We start from the raw sequence: 20,074 nt of genomic DNA, 5'->3' as shown, positions 1-20,074 counted from the left end.
AGACAGGTCAGCCACTTTTAACAAAAAGGTAAGAAACAGGTGCCACAATACAACCAACTTTGGACCTGGACCCATCATGCCAAAAAAAACAAATAAGTTAAATGGAAGTTGAAAATCATATCTCTAAGCTTACACACACTCACACTATCAGTTCAGAGCAGGCTAGCACACGACTGGAGAATGTCTCACTGACTCTCACAGTGCAAGACTAGTTTATTGTTGTAGCTGACAGCTGATAACTAAACACAACGGAAGAATGGTGTTTCCCATGTGAAATAATTTTAGCGTTCCCTGGTGCAGATCTTAAGCTGCACAAGACCCCAAAACTCAAATGCTGAGAGGCAGACCCGTGCCCTAATGTTGCTGAAGCAAGACTTTGCAGAAATCACTTCATGTCTTTCCACTTTCAGGTTTCTGTAGACCTGTTTTACTGGACCATTAATAATTCTTGTGCTTAAGTGTTGCAAAAAGTAAAAATGTTTTCAGAATGCGTGTGACTAGACTCTCATTCACATCTACTTTTTGAAAACTCAGAGTTTATTTTTAAATGCTGAAGATGTTTACCTTTTAATGACATTGTGCCAGTGTGTACTGCACGTAGATGGTACAAACGTCATCATTACAAAACTTGAATCTGTTTGTTGTGCAGTTATTCAGGGTTAATGAGAAGACCAGAGCACTGGCACATTTCATTAAAAGCTGCTTGCCAGATGCACATATTTGAGTTGTTTCAATAACCTTCCTCTTTTGGCTTTTTCAAGCACATAAAACGAAGTAGGCTACTGTACTAGATACACACTCCTGGTTTGCTGTTCATGAATTATACTAGGCCAGTGAGAGGTAATTGTCACCATGCCATGAGAGAGATGTTCATGTGAAAAATAAAATAAATGTGACACCAAAATAGTGTTTCCTATAATAATAATATAATATAATAATATTTAACTACAATAAAATTATTTATTCTCAGTCCAAATTTTAATATTTAGTTAATTTGTAAGAGTACGCCACGTGTGTCAAGAATCTAAACGCTTTTATTTTGACATGTAACCGGATGTTGTTAGGGGCGTCATGGAGTGCGCATGTCCGCCCTCCTGCTACACACGTGAAGTCAGAGAAGATTTAGGGTGAAGTCATGTCTAAAGCCAGTGCGTACAAATTATAGTTGAGTAATTGTCTTAAATCAGTAAATATTTACCTGTGACTAGTTTTGAACGGTCTTGTTTGTCGTGTTTTTCATTTTTCAGAACAGAAACGGGCCAAGCGTCTCGGCTTCCTTGGGAAATTTAAGGTGCGTGCTACCCGGCTAGTGTTATGTATGGCTAACTTTTAGTGCTAAAGGTAAAACGGTCAACAACACATCAGCAGGCACTGGTGACTTGTGCTTGACAGGGTTATAGCAGTTGCGCTAACTTTAACTGCATAATGGAAACCATTATTTACTGTGAAAAAACAACTTGATGTGTCCCTGAAGACAGCGTTAGTAGACATTAACTTAGTGTCAGTAGATGTCAGTGATTATGTCTCATGTCCCTTTATTACCACGCTAAGGTGCACATTTAGCATTTAGCTTTAGCAGAGTCACAGTTCATACCCCCATAATCAAACTATACAGCGTTTATAAGTGACAGCACTGTCAAACCCCTATGAGAAATGTATATCAGTGTTTGAGTGCACGAGGCTGGCTGCAGTATAAAACAGATGTATTAGATTGCTTTACATTACATACTATATGTCTGTAATCAAAAGTCAGACTTTCGATGCATCTGCAGACTTGTCATTTCTGTTGTCTTAGTGAAACATTCAAGCTTCTTAATCAAACTTATTCACAGATGTGATGTGCTCATAAATCAAATGTTTAACTTTGCAGATTTCCTTCTATCGCATGTTAAACTGCTAATATTCATTTATTCTGCAGACTCAGGACGGACAGAAGGGTGATGCTTCAGGGCGGACAAAGACTACACAGCAGTCAGGTGCTAAGCATGACCACAGAAAACCAGAGGAGGTCCGGAGGCAAAGGGTAACTCTTTAAAAGCCGTACAATGCTTGTAATAACTAACTGTACTTGAGGCAAACTAACCTCTCAGCTCACACCTTTCCTGATTAGGTTCAGGACCTCCAGGAAAAGCAGAAGTTGTCAAGAGAGCGGGAGCTGATGAAGAGGAGGAATTTGCAAAGCTTCCAAAATGACATCCTACAGCGGCAAAGAGAGTTTGAGCAGAGGGTAAACATGAACTTACTTAGGTCTTCAGTTAGGTTTACTGTGTACTTTACATTTTGCTGTGTGCTGTAGTGAATTCTGTTTTCTTCTTTGTGACTACAGGAGGCAGAGATGCAGGGTTTGGAGAAGCATGTTAACTTTGAAAATGAGAATTCAAGAAAGGCATATTACAGAGAATTTAAAAAGGTACATAACTGCTCTATCAGTGTCACACATTGCTCTACATCTGTTGACTGTTTTTTCTGCCTCGCTCACTTCAGCTTTCATTAAAATATACTGAATCAGAGTGAGAATTTTTTATTTTATTTTTTTTACAAGGTTGTGGAGGCTTCAGATGTGATTTTGGAGGTTTTGGATGCACGTGACCCTCTTGGCTGCAGATGTCCTCAGGTGGAGCAGGCAGTCATTCAGAGTGGAACAAACAAGAAGATAGTGTTAGTCCTGAATAAAATAGGTAAGAAAGGGAGGTAAATTGAAGTTTTGAGATATAAAAATATCAAAATTTAAATAATAGAAATCTAAAATGTTCTCACATTGGTTTTATACCTTCTTATAGATTTGGTGTCAAAGGAAATTGTTGAAAAGTGGATTAAATATCTTCGTAATGAGTTTCCCACGGTGGCTTTCAAAGCATCTACTCAGCAACAAGCTAAGAACTTGGTAAGTATTAAAACATCTATGTTTTAATCATCTAAAAATGCGAATTAAATATGTTATAGCGTAAGTTTGATGCATTTGATATGAACACCATTTCATGTCTCCTGCAATGGTCAGAAACGCAGTAATGTTCCAGTGACGCAAGCGACCACAGAGCTTCTTAGCAGCAGTGCTTGCATTGGAGCAGACTGCTTGATGAAGCTGCTCGGCAACTACTGCCGCAACCTGGATATAAAGACAGCCATCACTGTAGGTGTTGTGGGTAAGCAACATGTCCAGTAAACACCTAAATGTCTGCATGGGCCACGTAGCAGCAAGTTGGTAACGCAGAAGCTGCAGCTATGGTAGGTGCAGTTTATGGAAAGTTGTCTAATTTGTCCTATCCTGCTCTGTAGGTTTTCCTAATGTGGGAAAGAGTAGCTTGATCAACAGTCTGAAACGAGCACGAGCATGTAATGTTGGAGCCACTCCTGGTGTCACCAAGTAAGTAGTACATTTATGTGTGAAGATTCTTAGTCATGGTATATCTAAAACAAAGTCAAGTGGATGTATTTGAGGTTTCTTGAATGCTCTTGCAATGCGAGACTACCTTAAGGTAGCTGACAACTAAACATTTTAGAAGAATAATGTTGCCCATGTCAAATAATTTTGGCTTAAGCTGCACAAAAACGTTGTGCAAACATTGCAAATATTTAGAGTCATAGTTGTGTGTCTTCGAGTCCAGTTGTCTTTGTTTTAGATACATCATGCATTTTTATATTGATCCTCTACTTCTATACTTGTTTTTTCTCCCTGCCTTGCTCAAAGCTGGATTACCAGCTGCCCAGAGACTCCAAAAGTTCATTGCAGTGTTATTTTCATTATCATAGAAGAACTAAAAGGCAAGGTCTAACTTCTATTTATTTTAATTATTTAATATGTTTATATGTTTATTAATATCGGCTTGATTCCGCAAGTTGTCAGAAATGGGAAAAAATACAACATCATTATTCCTTGAAAACCAAGTGAACATATACTTACCAGGCATAACATAATGACCACCTTCCTAATATTGTGTAGGTCTCCCTTGGGCCTCCAACAGTTGTGACTCATCAGAGAATGGACATGGGTCTTCTGAGGGTGTCCTGTGGTGTCTGGCAACAGAATGTTGTTAGTGTGGGCCTTTGGGTCCTATGGGTTGAGGAGGGGCCTCAGTGGATCATCCCACAGATATTTGATCAGTTTGGGATCTAGTGAATTTGAAGGCCAGGTCAACACCTTGTGCTGTTCTTCATGATTTTTGAGTTGTTCCGAAACCGTTTTTGTGTGTGTGCCTGTGTCAGACTGCATCCTGCTGGGGATGGCTGCTGCCATCAAGGAGTGACATTGCTATGGGGTGGGGGTGCCTGGTCTGGTCTATGTGGGTGGTACATGGTGGAACTCAACAGGGACCTAGTCTCAGGAGGTTTATCCAGCCATGGTCTCACTAATGTTTTTTTTTTAATTTCAGGTGTCTTCAAGAGGTGCATTTGGATAAACACATTAAGCTCCTGGATTGTCCCGGTATTGTCATGGCAACATCAACGACGGATGCAGCAATGATTCTTCGTAACTGTGTGAAAATTGAACAGCTTGTAGATCCCCTGCCCCCCGTTGAAGCCATCCTTCGACGATGCAACAGGGCACAGGTATGTCATGTCACCTCTCAGAAAAGTTATATATCGAATTATTTATGTAACTCGCACGATGCCGTGACACCTGCTCTCTTGAATACACAGATCATGGAGCACTATGGCGTTCCAGACTTTCAAACAGCTCTGGAGTTCTTGGCTTTGCTCGCCCGACGGCAAGGCAAACTGCGGAAGGGAGGACTACCCGACACAGATAAAGCAGCTAAGAGTGTATTAATGGACTGGACAGGGTGGGTGAAACTTTTCAAAGCTTATAAAATAACAGCCACCCAGTGTTGTAAGGCTGATAACTTCACCATGTTTTGTCATTTAGGGGAAGGATTAGCTACTTCACGCACCCTCCAGAGACACACACTCTGCCCACTCACGTAAGCGCTGAGATTGTAACAGAGATGGGTAAAGCCTTTGACTGGGATGAGCTGGAGAAGGGAAATCAGGAGGTTCTTGCAGGTAAAGACAGCCTAAATCTAAAGCTGTGCAGATTGAAAATGCTTTTCTTTCAACAGCTGAAATATAAAAGCAGGAAAATATAGTACTGTGATATACATCCTCATGATATTGGTATTACATTCTGAGTGCATGATTCTGTGATTTCCTATTGGTGATTTAGCCCACACCATATGAAGTGTATACCAGTTGGGATCATGTTTGGGATATGGCACAGTGTTTCCTCTAGGAAACCACCGGTCCCACCCCCCGCCCGGTCCCGTCCCGCCCGGTCCCGTCCCGCCTAGTATGAAACGGAAATGACACAGCGCCGAATAGCGTTTGGGTGCTGTTGTTACAGAGTGAGCCAGACTGACGAGCGCACAACTATAAATGGGTCACACCAGCGTTGTCTACTGTCTAATAGCTAATGTAATATTGCACATATTTTCGTCCTATTTCAACTAAAGAAACAAGGTTAGGCTACTTAAAGAGACCCCTTCCACTCACGTGTAGGCTACACTGTCTGCTTAATTTGATCTTGACATATAGGCTAAGCATTCCGTAGCGTAATTCATCGCACTTCACAATCGTTTCTTTTTGCTAATTTGTTTTCACATTTAGCAGCAGGGGTAACAACGTTTCGGTCGTGCGGCCTTTGTGCGTGTGTGTAGCCTAATTCATTAAAACCTAAACTTTTCTGTGTAGGCTAATACAACACAACTATTTACTTTAACATCATTACGTCTATTAGTTTCCAATTGGTATTATATTAGTGACTCACTTACCGTTGTTTCCAGATGCTTTGATATCAGGACGTGAGCTGACAGAACTGACAAGTTGAACGTTGTCCAATTAAAACGGACCCACCGCGGTGACGTTTTTGGTGGAGCTGTTAAGTTTAATAGGCAGAAAATTAAACCATGGCGGGCCGCCGCTCCAAAATCAACATAGAGGAAACACTGTGGCATTTAGATTAGATTCAGCTTTGTCACTGCAAAAAGTATGGTTACATACGCAACAAAATGCTGGTTGACATCTAACCAGAAGTGCAAATAGCAGCAACTGTTTACAAAGAACACAGAAATTTGGTCGTACATGTGTCGTACAAGTTCTAGTATCCTGTTTACTGATTACAGCATAATGTGTAAGCAGGTCACTGTTTGCTCCATCTAAACTGATAAGATACAAATCTCAGTTTCCTTATCTTTCGACGAGAGAGACACTTTCATTGGCATTATTTTGTGCTTACACTGTAAATGCTGTAACGGAATCATTTGATTTTATCTGCACCTCATTTACTTTCACTGAGAAAAACAGGATGCCTAAGATCATTATTGAGATTAAATGACTTGTGTTGTTCAAACACTTGAGAGAATCGGTAATATTTTAAAAATTGTTTGGCTCTTTACTGTGTTTCAGAGTCATCTTGTCCTGACATCCAAATGGGATTCTGCATGGAGACCACTGGAATGACACAAGGTGACCAGGGTGAGTCACACTGTGACTTGGAAATTGAAGGAGAATCAGTGGAAGAGTCGGCATTTAAAGATGAAACTGAATCTATGGAGGATGGTCAAGATCCAGAAGTGAGAAACAGCACTGGTTTTCATGTTAAGGTGTACTGCTGCCAAGTGCAAGTTATTCAGCTAACTCTTTAAATCTGAAAATCTGTTTTGCTCAAAATAGTTTGGACCAATGACAGTGGAGATAAAATCACAGAAGAAGACAGACTTGGCTGCAAATGATGCTGCATCCAGGGCTCCAGATTTGAAGGATATCTTGAATGTAGATCCTCTACAGCAGGGCCAGGCGCTCCTGGCTGCCAGCAAGAAGAGGAAAAGGCAACAGAAAAGAGCTGGTTTGTATAACTATTGGTGCCAGTCTGAATGTGGAAATCATTTTGTTTGTGATGTGTTCAGTATTTGAGAACTTGACACTAACAATGCCCTAATAATTAAAAAGAGTAAAACAAAGAATTATTTAACTAACATTAGACCAGATTGGGGCGGCGCAGTGGAAAGGTGGTTAGCACTGATGCCTCACAGCGAGAAGGTGTGAGGCATGCAGGCATCCTGGGTTCGAATCCATGGGCCGACTGGGCCTTTCTGTGTGGCGTTTGCATGTTCTCCCTGTGTCTGCGTGGGTTCTCTCCGGGTACCCCGTCTTCCTCCCACCATCCAAAGACATGCTCATTTAGGCTCATTGGTGATTCTAAATTGGCCGTAGGTGCGCGTGTTGTCTGTCTCTCTGTGTTAGCCCTGCGATAGACTGGAGACCTGTCCAGGGTGTACCCCCGCCTCTTGCCTGATGACAACTGTGATAGGCTTCAGCAGACACCCGCGACCCTTAACAGGAATAAGCGGGTACAGAAGATGAATGAATAGACCAGATTGAAGTAGCTGCATTTGTACTTAAGTAAGGGTTAGAAGAAAAAAAAATAGTATTGAAGACCAACTCAACAGTTCAACAGTTTAGTTTGGATACTCTTCTCCATGGTTATTAGGGTCACTGAGCTGTCTGGTATAGAAAAAAACAGAAGAATAACAGGCAGGCTTGTTTTTGCTGACATTTTTAACCACGCAGATGAAACTGATATGGACTTTTCCTGTTCTTTCCTCTGCAGACAAAATTGCCACCAAACTTTCTGACACGCTGACATCTGCAATGGATTTCTCATTTTTGGACAGCTGATTAAAATAAAAGTTTGAAAGAGTTGAAAGAATTTGTTTTGTCTTTATTTAATGATGTTTTTTCTTTATTTGATGAAGTTTGTATAGTTGATGTAAATGGGTCTCAGCCACCTGAGCTTAAAACTTTTACTTGATCTTGAAAGTAGCTGCAGAGCCATTGACAATTTAACTTGAGGTAAATATGAGATTTTCTTGCATCCCAGCGGTACTAATACTACAGTTTGACTGTACTGACTGTACCACAGGGAAAACTGTATGATGAGTGGGTTTGAGTTGAAAATCCTGTCTCTTCAAATCTGGCAACAAGTTCCGGGTAACGTGCATGTGGTGACCTCAGCACGTCGGCCCGAGGTAAACAAGACGGGCCGAAGGTAGCGACTGCCGAGTTTGTATTCACCGATTTTAAGAAATGGAAAAGAAGGCAGAGGACTTCAGGGGTTTGTGGCCGTGATCCAGTTCAACAAATCTGTTTCTAAAGTACGTGCCATTATTTAAATGTATCTTGCTTTAACCGTTAGCCAGTTGGTCAACTAACGTGTGCTAACCAGCTAGTTAGCTAAGCTACAACTTCCTATTTTTACTTGGTAGTGGTTATGTCGTTCAGTGGAGCTGAAATGTCATCGTCTTCAAAAAATTACCAAGCCATTTTCTAGTTCGTTGTGTGTGTGTGTGTTTGTCTGGGAAGCAATTGTTAAACGTGTATGGTTGAAGCATTTGGTTTTATTGCGCGTCCGCCCCCAGCGCGTTAATGTGGGCCCGTTAGCAACACCGGGCTGTCAAGTGAACTCTGCTAGCTACCTCCTGACGCGGGATCAGAGCTAGCCAAAAATAGACATTACGAAAAAAGCTCAAAGTAAGCTAGCGACCACCAGGCTCTTAAAGTTACGAAACATTGTCGTTGTTAAAGATAGAATAATTATTTGTGGTTTGTTGTCAGTGTGAGATTCTGTTATGTGAATTCCACAGTTGTTTTTATCTTATGACTGACACACAGGGAGGGTTAACACAGCCAGACATGCTTGCTGTAGACATATACACAACTTGACAGCGTATTGTGGAAACGTCGTGCATCAGTCCAATTCACTTCAAGATTGAGTATCATGAGAAGTTAAAGTGTGCGCAGACACTACAGCTCGTATGAGAGTTTGTGAGAACCGCTGTCAACACGTAGCGACCTAATTTTATGAAGTTGTTAGGTTGAGTTGGTAGCGGCCCACGCTGTCTCTCAGACTAAGAGGTAAATCTGTACCAGACTTAACGGCAGATGAGAAATTCATGAAAGTCTAAAAAAAAGAACTGAAAATTAAAATAAATAATTCAAGGCTCGAAGAAGCATTGAAGTTTGATTTTCACCATTTTAAGACTTCAGATCAAAAGACTGTTTGCTGTTAACATTTCGGCAGCCTGTTGACTTTTCAGTCGCTTTTTCACATAAGAAATATTAAAACTGCCTTGTTCGCACCCAGGGTCCAGTGTGGAAATGGACTGGTCAGTTTTATTGACACACATTTCCTTTGTTTCATCATCGGCACTGGGTGAAATATTGGCAGCAGATGGAGAGGGTGTGCGTGTTATTGTGACCTTTATGGTTAGTGTTGAGCAAGTTTCCTTGGCCATGGATGGTTGACAGAGAAATAGAGAGGTAAAGTCTTACAAATACAACTTTACAACTCTGTGATATTAATGAGGGTTTAAGGTAAATGTTTATTGGTAAGGGTTGCTGCATGTCTATTTTTTTTCCTGTTCTGCATGTGCATCCTTTAAGACCTCAAACCTTACCATTTATTCATGGGGACACTGTGACAGCATGCGAATTTTGATATGGGCAGCCTTGTACAGAGCAGCTATATATAACATATTATAAGAACATCTTCTATGTATCATGTTAGTTAACAAGGGAGAAGCAGTATTTCTAGCTACAGTTTCAAACTCCTACTTGGACCAATCGGGACCAGGGACCTATCTTGCACAGTCTAGAAAAGTTTGGTTGTGTAGAATATAATGTTTAATAGGGGTGTGCCATCTAAGGCACCTCACGATTTGATTTGATTACGATTCAGGGTGCTACAATTCGATGATTCAACGATTATTACGCCCCCATTCGGGATTTCTATTTATCTCACTCTGTGGCTACTTCATACTTTTAAACAAGGTATTTGTCTGTGTCCATTGTACATTGTAACCAAACAAATTTATTTCCATTATCTTTTATTTAGGTAAAACTACCAAATGATCCAACATATTTTCCACCTTGGAACCAACAGGAAAATAGTGTGCCTTTAGCAGTGGCCTATACAACAAAAAGCTGCACTTATTCACAACAAATAAAGATTGTCAGTTACCTTCCTTTAGTGCAAAACAGTTGCTGTATCACAAGCAATACTTTTCAAAATATAGAATTCTCTATTAATAGTACAAAAAATTAACTTCGGTGGAATGAATTCCACAATTTCAGGAAGACAAATAACAAAGTGCCTTTAGAAATAAATAAGACTTCTTTCAATCAAAATCCTTAGAGGTTTTCACAGATTTCTGTACTAGCAGGTTTATTACAAAAAACCCAATTAGCTTATTCCGTTCCATGCGCGACTTGTTCCTGTCATTTAGTTATTATTAGTGGTGGAAAAAAGATTCGGATCCGGCTCATATAACCGGCCAACAAAGACGACTCAAGAATCATGGATCTAGACGTATATTTAACCGGCTCAGTTGAGTCCTACCACATTTGATTGATATATAATCAATAAACAGCACCATTCAAAAATCTTACATCTCACTCGGCAGAGAAACAAAACGTTCTTGACCACTAGCAAGCAGCGCAAACTAAGGCACTCAGCCACTCATTCACTTACGCACAATACGCGGAGAAACGAAACTTAACCGACTCATAACCGCTACTCGTGGATCCCTGCTTAACCGAGAGCAGGGATAAGTTTCGTTTCTCTGCCAAGTGAGTCGGCCAGTGAAGCGCCATCCTCATCTCGGCTCATATCAGTGAGTGACTCAGAATGATCCGAATCCCTCGAAAGATCCAGGTTTTACACTATTAGTTATTATTAATCATCGTTTTTGAACATTTATGAATCGTAATCGAATCGTCATGTGTCGCATCGCGATTAATCTTATAATCGATGTATCGGCACACCCCTAATGTTTAATGGAGCATGTTGAGTGGCTGACCTGTGGCATGTCTAAGTTAAGGTTTATGATGTATCCTGTTCTTGGACATGTTAAATTCAGGTAGTCGTCTGAGGGCATGTTAGCGCTGGGGCATTACGGACTTGGTTCAAGAAGGGAATTTGTTCCTCTTGCAGGATTTCCAAAGCTCCCACATATTGAGGAAGTGATGATGATAATAAACTGCAGTACATATGAGCCTTAAATACGTTTATGTTATGTTGTATAACTTAGCATCTGCCAAAATATGAACTGTGAATTCTTTATCTGTATTATCTTGACCCAGTCCATTTATTTGTTTATTCAAGTAATTTGTCTTAGTCCGGTCCACCCAATATGATGCTTTTAGACTGTAGTGGTATATGATGTTTGATTATTTAATAAGTGTGTTGATTTGTCCAGATTATATCATATGATGGTTTTAGGAATACATTTCATAATTTTTATTTTTTTTTAAAAAGTGCACATTTCCTTTGAAAATAACACATAAGTTCTACCGCTAGCTGTAACATTATGGTCATTCATTTCTCATAATACCATATTTTAATATGAACTCTGTGAATGAGGGAAGCATTTCAAACTTTTACCTAATGATATTACTAGACACAAATTGTAAGGTTTATTCTGTGGAGACCAAATTAGGAAAGGTGTGTAACTGTATTCTTCCATCAATATTATGTGCGCACATTGTTTATATCTGCATAAACAAACGGCTTACAACTTTTAGATGCACTGGAACACAGTCTTGCCACACTTTTGATGATCCGTTTCAGGCTTTTTGGATAAAGTCTAACATGTATAAGAATGGGAGTAGCCATAATTATGACATGTGACAAGTTGACGCATTCCACACAATGTAATCTAAACATTACATACTTAAAAGTATTGCTGTAGCCTCTTTAAAATACCCTGTCTTTGTGTTCTAGCGCCATCCCTAGATTTGGATCTGTCAGCCATGTCGTCACGCGTGTTGCTGCGGCAGCAGCTGATGCGAGAACAAGCCCAGGAGCAGGAGAGACGTGAGGCCCAGCAGCAGGCTTCTGCTTCTCAGCTTCGGGCCACTGACTCAACTCCAGCTATCTCTGTCACTCTGCCCCCAAATGCTGCCCGTCCCCCTCCAGCACAGGTCCCTGTGGAGGTGCTGAAAGTAAGAGCAACCTATTTTAATGTTCATCACTTTAGTACAATGGGTTTATACCAGAACTCAAATCCTTAACTAACTGTTTAAATGATCAGGTGCAGACCCACTTGGAGAATCCCACCAAGTACCACATCCAGCAGGCACAGAGGCAGCAGGTGAAGCAGTACCTCTCCACCACTTTGGGCAACAATGCGGTCACTCAGACCCTGGGTGTATCCCCCGTGCAACAGTCCAGTTCTGCTCCGGAGGTTGGCCTGACTGCCAGCAGCGCCCCTAACAGTCCTATGGCTCTGCTTAACATCGGATCCAACAAGGAGGAAGTATGGGAGATTCCTGCTTTGTAACCAGTGGTTTAATTTCCTGCATACTGGTTTCGTTTGCTTGTACAGCACATTACACAACCTTGTGAATAGTTGCCTCTCTGCAAACTTTCAGCACATTTTTGGGGAAGTTAAATGTCCAACCTTCTGCTCACTTCTTTCTTAATTACTTTGTGTTTGCTCTGTACTGATGTACCTGAAGGTCCCACTGTGATGATGCATAACTTTTCTTATCGTACCCTTGTTGGCCTGTTGTCACAATAAGATGTTAAATACTGCACCTACAGTTTGACCGTGCCAGCACTTTTTCTGCACGCATCTCTCTCTTTGAAATTAGGCCTCTTTAGTTCTCTGCACTGGGATGAATGTTTCTTGTTGCCATGCAGACAGTTTTAGACTTCTGGACACAATATGGGCATAAACGTTGTTTACTTCCTCAGGACTCACTTTGTACCACTGGTGTTATCTCTCATCTACTTCATCTAGATTGACGATGTGATCGATGACATTATTAGCCTCGAATCCAGTTTTAATGACGACATCATTACGTTGATCGACTCAGGTCTTCAGCTGCCCAGCACGGTATGTAGAACAATGTATTTATTTGACTGAGAATACTTCCCTTTTGAAGTTTCCTCTTTAAGTCAACAGATCCTCCTTTAATTGTACAGTGACAGCAAAGCACTCTTGATGTCAGGCAGCTCTGTCACGCTCACTTTTTACACTCAAAATTTTTTGTTTCTGCGGCTGGATGGTCTCCTTTGTGTGTGGAATTCTGGCGTTGTAGGAGTAAATATACACTTCTGGCACTCAGTTACTATTCGTCACAAATGTGCTGCCTGGGCGGGGTAAGGCTGTTACAGGATACAAGACAAGGAGAAGCAAGACAAAGTGGATTATGCTCATAAAAAGTACACCGTAAACTCACTTGTGGCATAGATAGAGTACGCTAAAGTTTTGCTGTAAAACTGAAAATGAGGATTATGGTGATGCTTTTGGAGGACAAGAAAAAGAAGCACAGTGAGGTAAAAGCTTTATCTGATTTTTGAGATTTTACCAAGTACTGTTTAGCTTCAATATGTAACAAATGGATTTTTGTGCTACTTTTAAATATGTTCAAAACTCTAGTTTTTGTAATGCCTGCCTCTCTGTGTTACATGGTATTAAGTGTGCAGCAATTCGTAGCATTAATCTGCTGTCACAGAAAGCAGCTGTGATTCTATTTTGAACTCGAGGAACTGGTTACTCCAACGAAAGCAGGAATGGGGAAGGCATCTTTTTTGTATATTTCCTTCTACAATCAGTCGCTATTCTCATCATATATTGTAAGATGTTTGTTCTTTTATTATTTAGCTCCCAGGAAATCTGTTGGATGTCTACCATAGCCCTGGAATGGCAGCGCCCACTCTAACTGTCAGCAACTCCTGCCCTGCTGATCTTCCAAAAATTAAAAGGGAAATTACTGGTAATTAGTTGTTGTTGTTGTTGTTTTTTACGAACATTTGTCTTGATGTTTATTAATGTACATAATAAGCTGAGTTTTTTTGAGTTTATGTGAATTTGTCTTTCAGAAACAGATGCCAAAGCACTATTGAAAGAAAGGCAGAAGAAAGACAACCATAACCTCAGTAAGTCAACCTTCATATGAGACCATTCAGCACACTCGTACCTCTTGATTCAGTGTCAAAGCAGTAACATCAGAAAAACGGTTAGAGCGTATGTGGCAGTAAAATTCAAGTTCAGAATCTGATCACCTTAATTATTAGTTCATCTCTGGGCTTGTTCAGACCTTGCATGAAGATCCATTCTGGGCTATATGATCGCAAGTGACAGGCTTTAGGTTTGTGTGTTGACACCTAGCAATAACATGCATCTCTAAAAGCGTCTACACCCAGCTCTGCAGATCTGATCTCAGTTTACCGCTCAGTATGCAGATAAACACTGACATCGTCTAATGAATCGCAAGCGCTGCTTCAGAACAGAGAACAACGCTGTTTTATGTGTGTGCATCATGACTTTGGCACACATTTTAAATAAAGACATCTGTGATTATTGAGGAATTACTTAACCACACACGGCTCCTTATACATCAACTTTTTTTTTACACTGGCCAATTGCTATCAGGTTCCCCAGATAGGATCTTAATGCAAGGTCTGAACAGGCCCATTACTGACTCCTGATTGTTGGAGGTAAACTCATACACATTCCCTCTCTCTTCCTGGCCGGCCTTGTTTGCTTACAGTTGAGAGGAGGCGGAGATTCAACATCAACGACCGCATAAAGGAGCTGGGTACTCTCATACCCAAGTCAAGTGACCCGTAAGGCTCAGATATTTATTTTCTTTTGCTCAATCACCTATCTGTGAAGTGTTGAAATTTCATATTGTTTTCCTGTGTACTCTATGTGTTGATGCCACAATATTGACAGAGAGATGCGCTGGAATAAAGGAACCATTCTGAAGGCTTCTGTAGACTACATCAGGAAGTTACAGAAGGAGCAGCAGAGAGCCAAGGATGTTGAGATGCGGCAGAAAAAGCTGGAGCAAGCAAACCACAGTTTGTTGTTACGCATCCAGGTCAGTATTTGCCTAATCTCCCGTAGCCAGACCCGTCCCCACAGCACTGTGTCAGCTCTAGAGAATGGTCTGGCTACACAGATTATCAAACTGGAACAGGAGAAAAAAAAAACCTGTGACTTATTTGCATTCCTTTAAACCAGTCACAGTTGCCGCAAGCCCAGAAAGCAAGTGTCGGAGGGGAGATGTTTTTTACGAACGGGAGGCGGTTGATGGCTAATCCCCACAAAAGAGCTCACTGCACTCATTAAAAACCCAGATCATTTACTAGCTGTGCATTGCTCTACTGAAACGATATCACAGAAGCTCGAGTGAAGTGGGATGGATCGGTACATAGGTCAAATCAGTGTTACTGGTGCATGCCATCGCCAGAGTAAAAAACTGAGAGAGTCGGTGAGGACTGTGTCGATTGTCTGGATGCAGCTCAACATTTAACACCCTGCACTGCACCACACACTGTTGCTGTTATAGCCTGGAAGCCAGCCCCAAGTTCCCCCACCATAAAACTTTGGGTGAATTCTGTTCTGGAGATGCTCTGCTTGGAATTCATGATGCCCTGGCAAAGATCTGTCAGGCCAGTCAAATTATTTGGATAATCATTTGGTAACAGTGACGTAGCCATATGGCATCTAAGCACTGTGGAGTTGATTTTCTTTCAAACAAAATGGCAGCCATCAGTGAGGCGAGATGTTTATATGTCAGTGTCATGTTTGTTGTAAAAGATATTGGCAGCAAAATACCTTTGACGCCGATAAAGGCCTTTGTTGCTCAGTCACATAATTCCTTGGGGTGATTAGTTGTAGGACTATTCAACAGTGTTCAGAGCTATTGTTTTGTCTGTATCTGTTGGAATATGCCTCACAATGAAATCCAAAAGTTGATCTTTAATTCTCACCTTTGAACTTTTATCACTCACTGCCTGATTTTCTTTATGAAGCTTCAGTGAGTCTTATTAAGGTGATAAAGCCACTGTTTACTTTTGTAGTATGCTGTATAATATATAGGATGAAAGAATATCTGAGTAATGTAAGAATAATGATTTTGTCAGTTATTTGAGGACATGCATGCATAAATGCGTATTTGCTGCTCTACTTTTCAGGAATTGGAAATGCAGGCACGGCTCCACGGCCTCTCAACCCCCACCAGCATCTCCTCTGGTCTGAGCTCCGACCCCTCCCTGCTCCAACAACAGGCAGTCCCACAGAGCGGCCAGTCTCTGCCTCCCAACACATCCACCCAGAACTTCCTCAGCATGGGAGCCATTGGGCAGCCTTTGCCAGCCTCCTTCCTTTCGCCGCCCTCCTCGGACTCTCCCGCAGGAGTCACCATCAGCAGCCCGCTGGACCTGGGCAGCCTGAGCTTTGCCGAGCTAGACGACGCCTCGGCCTCGGCGCTCTACCCCGACGTGGGTTTGGGGGACATCCTCATGGAGGACGGGTGCGCCCTGTCTCCAGAGGGGTTGGCCGAGCCGCTGTTTTCTCCTTTGTCACCAGGTGCCTCTAAAACTAGCAGTCGCAGAAGCAGCCTCGAAATGGACGAGGACTTGTGATGAGCTCTGTGTGGTCAAAGACTGTCTGTAGGGACAAGAGGGTCAGGAAGTGCAGTCTATTTTTAAATAACACAAGTCTGTTTGCAGGACTGTAGAGCTGAACTCCAATAGGTATCATTAAGAACAAAACTAACAAACGTTGCATCACAAGACAGCTTCATGAATTTGTTTGCCATACAGACCTAATTATTATTGTTCCATTTCAGAACTGAGCAAATTATCATGTCTGGTTTTATAAATGCAATATTATTGAAATGGAATATTCTACAATAGGGGCATGGACCTAGAATTAAGAAATAATACATTCTTAAATATTTCTTCAGCGATTTAAGAGGGATATAATAATGTTTGCTTGAGTTTATTATATGCTTTTATTATGTGTAGGGAAAAAAGCCGTGAGGTGTCTATTTCATGACAACATTGGCAAAACAAGCTTTTTAATGGGTGCCAGCACACAGTGTACGTTTTTGTTCATCCAGCGGACTGGAATCAGGGTTCGATTATAGCAATCGCATGCTCATCACCAGCAGCTGTAGAAGGGATCTCTGTAACGTGAAATGGCACATTGTGAAATATTTACTGCATATTGTATATAAGAGTATTTTATTTTGAGCAAGTTTATTGCACCTTATTTTATGGCAGTCTATGCATTTTTTGAAAGCTTTTGTCTGTTTTTTTTATTACATCACACAGAGTGGACAGCTCACACCAGGGTGGCATGTATTTGTAATAAACCTTAAAAGCAGTGGAAAATCGCTCGCTGCTGCAGCTAGGTAGCCAAAGCAGGACTTCCTCCAGAGTAGCTACAAATTACAAATCAGCGTTTTATTTTCGAATCACTCAGTCAGTGGAAATGCAAGACTGTATGAGAAATGCAGAACAATTTATTCTTTTTCAATAGTACTGTAGTTCATAATTTTTTTTTTATATACCTGATAGTTTCTCCTGACTAATGTGTGTGTTACAGTGAATGTCTTTCTCCATTAACCTTTGGTGATCACTGAGTGATTATACCAGTTAGCATTTCTACTAAGATTATGTTTGTTTTTGGATGATCGGAAGTGATATATCTAATTATGCATTATTGCTCAATATAGACTCCAGAGGGCCTTGACCCTCTTTTAAACCAACCACTAGTCTCACCTCTGTACAAATAATGTATAACTGTTGAGTGGAACCTGCAACGCAGTTATTATTCTATAAATTAGCCACAAAGTTTAGTAATGTGTTTGTCTGATGCTTAACACGACTTTATGTACAGTTAATGAATGTTTGTTTGAGAAAGTATATGTTTAGTTGTTTTTTTAACACTTGTACTTTTTTTTTTTTTTTTTTTGCAACACATCGTTAAGGCAGCCAGAAACACTTAGCTGAGTGTTGAGTGACATTACAACAGTTATTTTTCTTTAGGTATCTTTCCTCTGTTCATTCAGAACTTTGAGGTACTTTTGAGCTACAAGCAGCCACACTCCGTTGCTCAGTGTTGCTTATTGTTTTGTTTTGAAACCCTTGACATTAAAGAACCAGCGTAGTGTGTAGGATTTATTGGGATCTGTTACCAGAACGGAAAATGGCATTTATATTTATGTTTTCACTTGTGTGTGATCACCTGTAGCTACCAATAATATTTTTGTTAGCTTAGAATGATCTACCCACAGGGAGCCGGTCATCTTCCATGGAGCTGTCACATTGCACTGCCTTGTCTCGACAGTAGCACAGAACAGACTAACACTGACATTTAGTGTTGCAATCTGCAGCCTCACCACTAGATCCCATTAAATCCTACACGCGAGTTCTTTAAGTAGCTATATTAACCATGTCTCGACCCTGACATATATTTGAGTGACTGTTAACCATAAACATAACATGATGTGTCTTGTCCCTACAAGTTGGCTTTCGAAAGATTTTAACAAATAAATGATTCCCATTTGATTCGTCTCTAGACGTGGTTATTCTCACAGCAAGAATCAGTGGTAAAGCATTTGGGAGATTTCCATAGCGAGGTCCAGGCATTCTGTAGCCTGGAGGCAGACGTCGCAGATGGGACAGTCGCACAAGAAGCAGCGAACGCCCAGACATCCGCAGAGGTCGCAGTGGTAGTTGATGCCCAGGAGAGGCTGCATGGCGGTGGGCTCGCAGCCACAAAGGGACGAGCACAAGGACCAGGCACACGCGTTGAATCCTCTCAGTGTGGCCAACACACAATCCAATGGATGGCAGAAGAGGCAGGCCAAGAGGATTGCAGCACAAAGGTCTACAAAGGAATTAAAAGGCAGTGAGACAAAGGCAAAGAGGAGACCAGGCAGGAGTCGACAATAGTTCAGTGTCCTCACCAGCTCCGCCAGGTTCCGTGTGATCAGTAGATGTTTTGAGGCTGTCTTGACTCCTGCTGAACGATGTGAACGATTCGCTCATTTCAAAGACTGTAGAGGCCTCTGTGGAGCATGGCAGCAGGGCACATTGAGGTTTTGGCTGGTCCTTCTCTACAGAAAGGTCACAGAAGGACACTGCTCTGGTCGCTTTGGTCTTCGCTTTATTATGGAAGTCGTATTTCACACAAGCTGCTGCGTCAGACATGAAAACAGCAAATCTCCATGAACACTTTCAGAGGAAACGGCCATTAATGCAGAATTGTGGGGTCAGCATACCTGTAGTTTTATGTGGGAATACATTCACAGAGATGTCAGCCGAAGATAATTCAGTGTCCTCAGAGGAGATCTGCTCCGGAAAGCTTCTGACTTCAGTCAAAGGTCCTGAAGAAAAAAGACACACAGAGGGGCTCAAGTTTTTTTAAACAACCGCAAAATCATCATGTTCTCTGTGAACATACCTGCTTGACCTGCAATGGAGTCACATGTAATAGGTGACTCCAAAGTGTTGGTAAGTGAACCACGGAGCTTTGGGTTGTCACCATTTCTAGCATCCTCTTCTTGATTCATATCTGTAGAATTCAGTTTGTCACCCATCGTTGTCACTTAAACATGTCCTTTGTTGTGGTCTCTGAAAAAATGGCAGTTTGGATCATGAGAGAGGACAAGAGAAACTAAGATAGTGAAGCTGGATGTGTTATACCTGAGAGAGGACTGTGTAATTTAATTCTCCTAATTTAAAAGGTATCTGTATTAATGTATAATAAAGAAATGATATATGTCCACATTTTTCTCAAATAATTTACACACTAATGCTGTAATGGAGAATGAAACCTCATCGTTCTGTGTGAATACCGCAGAGCCAGAGTCTGATCTGTAGCTGAGGTTTCATGGCCGTTAGTGATGAGTGGACATCAAGGAAATTGCCGAGAAGTTAATCTATTATTAATCTCCATTTTGGACACATTCATAATGTAGATAAAAGGCAGACCACTGATATCCTGACAGCTATGTGTTAAAGTGACATCTAGATTGTACTGTAGTTAATAATGCATGTCTTCTTGTAATCCATGCCTTATCTGTCACGTTTGTATTTTATCTGAATTATTTTATTCAAACTTTTGGTTTATTGCTTTTAAATGTACAGTATACAGACATTCACAGAGGATAGAAGGGGAATGAATGAATTAGAATATAACATTGCAGCAAATCGCAAGTCAAATCCAAAATATTTACACTCATTCATTCATTCATTCATTCATTCATTCGTTCA

General features: G+C 41.1%; 1 protein-coding gene across 1 annotated transcript; it reads left to right on the top strand.

Annotated features, from left to right (window-relative positions):
- Window positions 1-1,066: 1,066 nt before the first annotated feature.
- On the top strand, window positions 1,067-18,364 carry gnl3l (G protein nucleolar 3 like). Its single transcript, XM_084542842.1, has 21 exons — window positions 1,067-1,148; window positions 1,248-1,291; window positions 1,919-2,023; window positions 2,111-2,227; window positions 2,327-2,410; window positions 2,543-2,678; window positions 2,781-2,884; window positions 2,999-3,143; window positions 3,277-3,364; window positions 4,371-4,781; window positions 4,865-5,001; window positions 6,400-6,566; window positions 6,667-6,886; window positions 11,801-11,994; window positions 12,084-12,308; window positions 12,795-12,890; window positions 13,662-13,773; window positions 13,880-13,936; window positions 14,551-14,626; window positions 14,736-14,883; window positions 15,983-18,364. The coding sequence occupies exons 1-21, from the start codon at window positions 1,136-1,138 to the stop codon at window positions 16,430-16,432; spliced, it is 3,129 nt and encodes a 1,042-aa protein (XP_084398968.1). The 5' UTR covers window positions 1,067-1,135; the 3' UTR covers window positions 16,433-18,364.
- The last annotated feature ends 1,710 nt before the right edge of the window (window positions 18,365-20,074 follow it).

This window comes from Chelon labrosus (assembly GCF_963514085.1).
Source record: "Chelon labrosus genome assembly, chromosome: 4".
Lineage (NCBI taxonomy): Eukaryota > Metazoa > Chordata > Actinopteri > Mugiliformes > Mugilidae > Chelon > Chelon labrosus.
Note: the sequence above shows the minus strand (reverse complement) of the source record. Positions and strands in the feature narration are given on the sequence as shown.

What these genes read in the sequence shown, in the direction of transcription:
- gnl3l (XM_084542842.1), top strand. An exon ending in GTATTAATGGACTGGACAGG is followed by an intron (nt 4,782 to 4,864) that starts GTGGGTGAAACT and finishes TTTGTCATTTAG; the next exon opens with GGGAAGGATTAGCTACTTCA. An exon ending in AAATCAGGAGGTTCTTGCAG is followed by an intron (nt 5,002 to 6,399) that starts GTAAAGACAGCC and finishes ACTGTGTTTCAG; the next exon opens with AGTCATCTTGTCCTGACATC.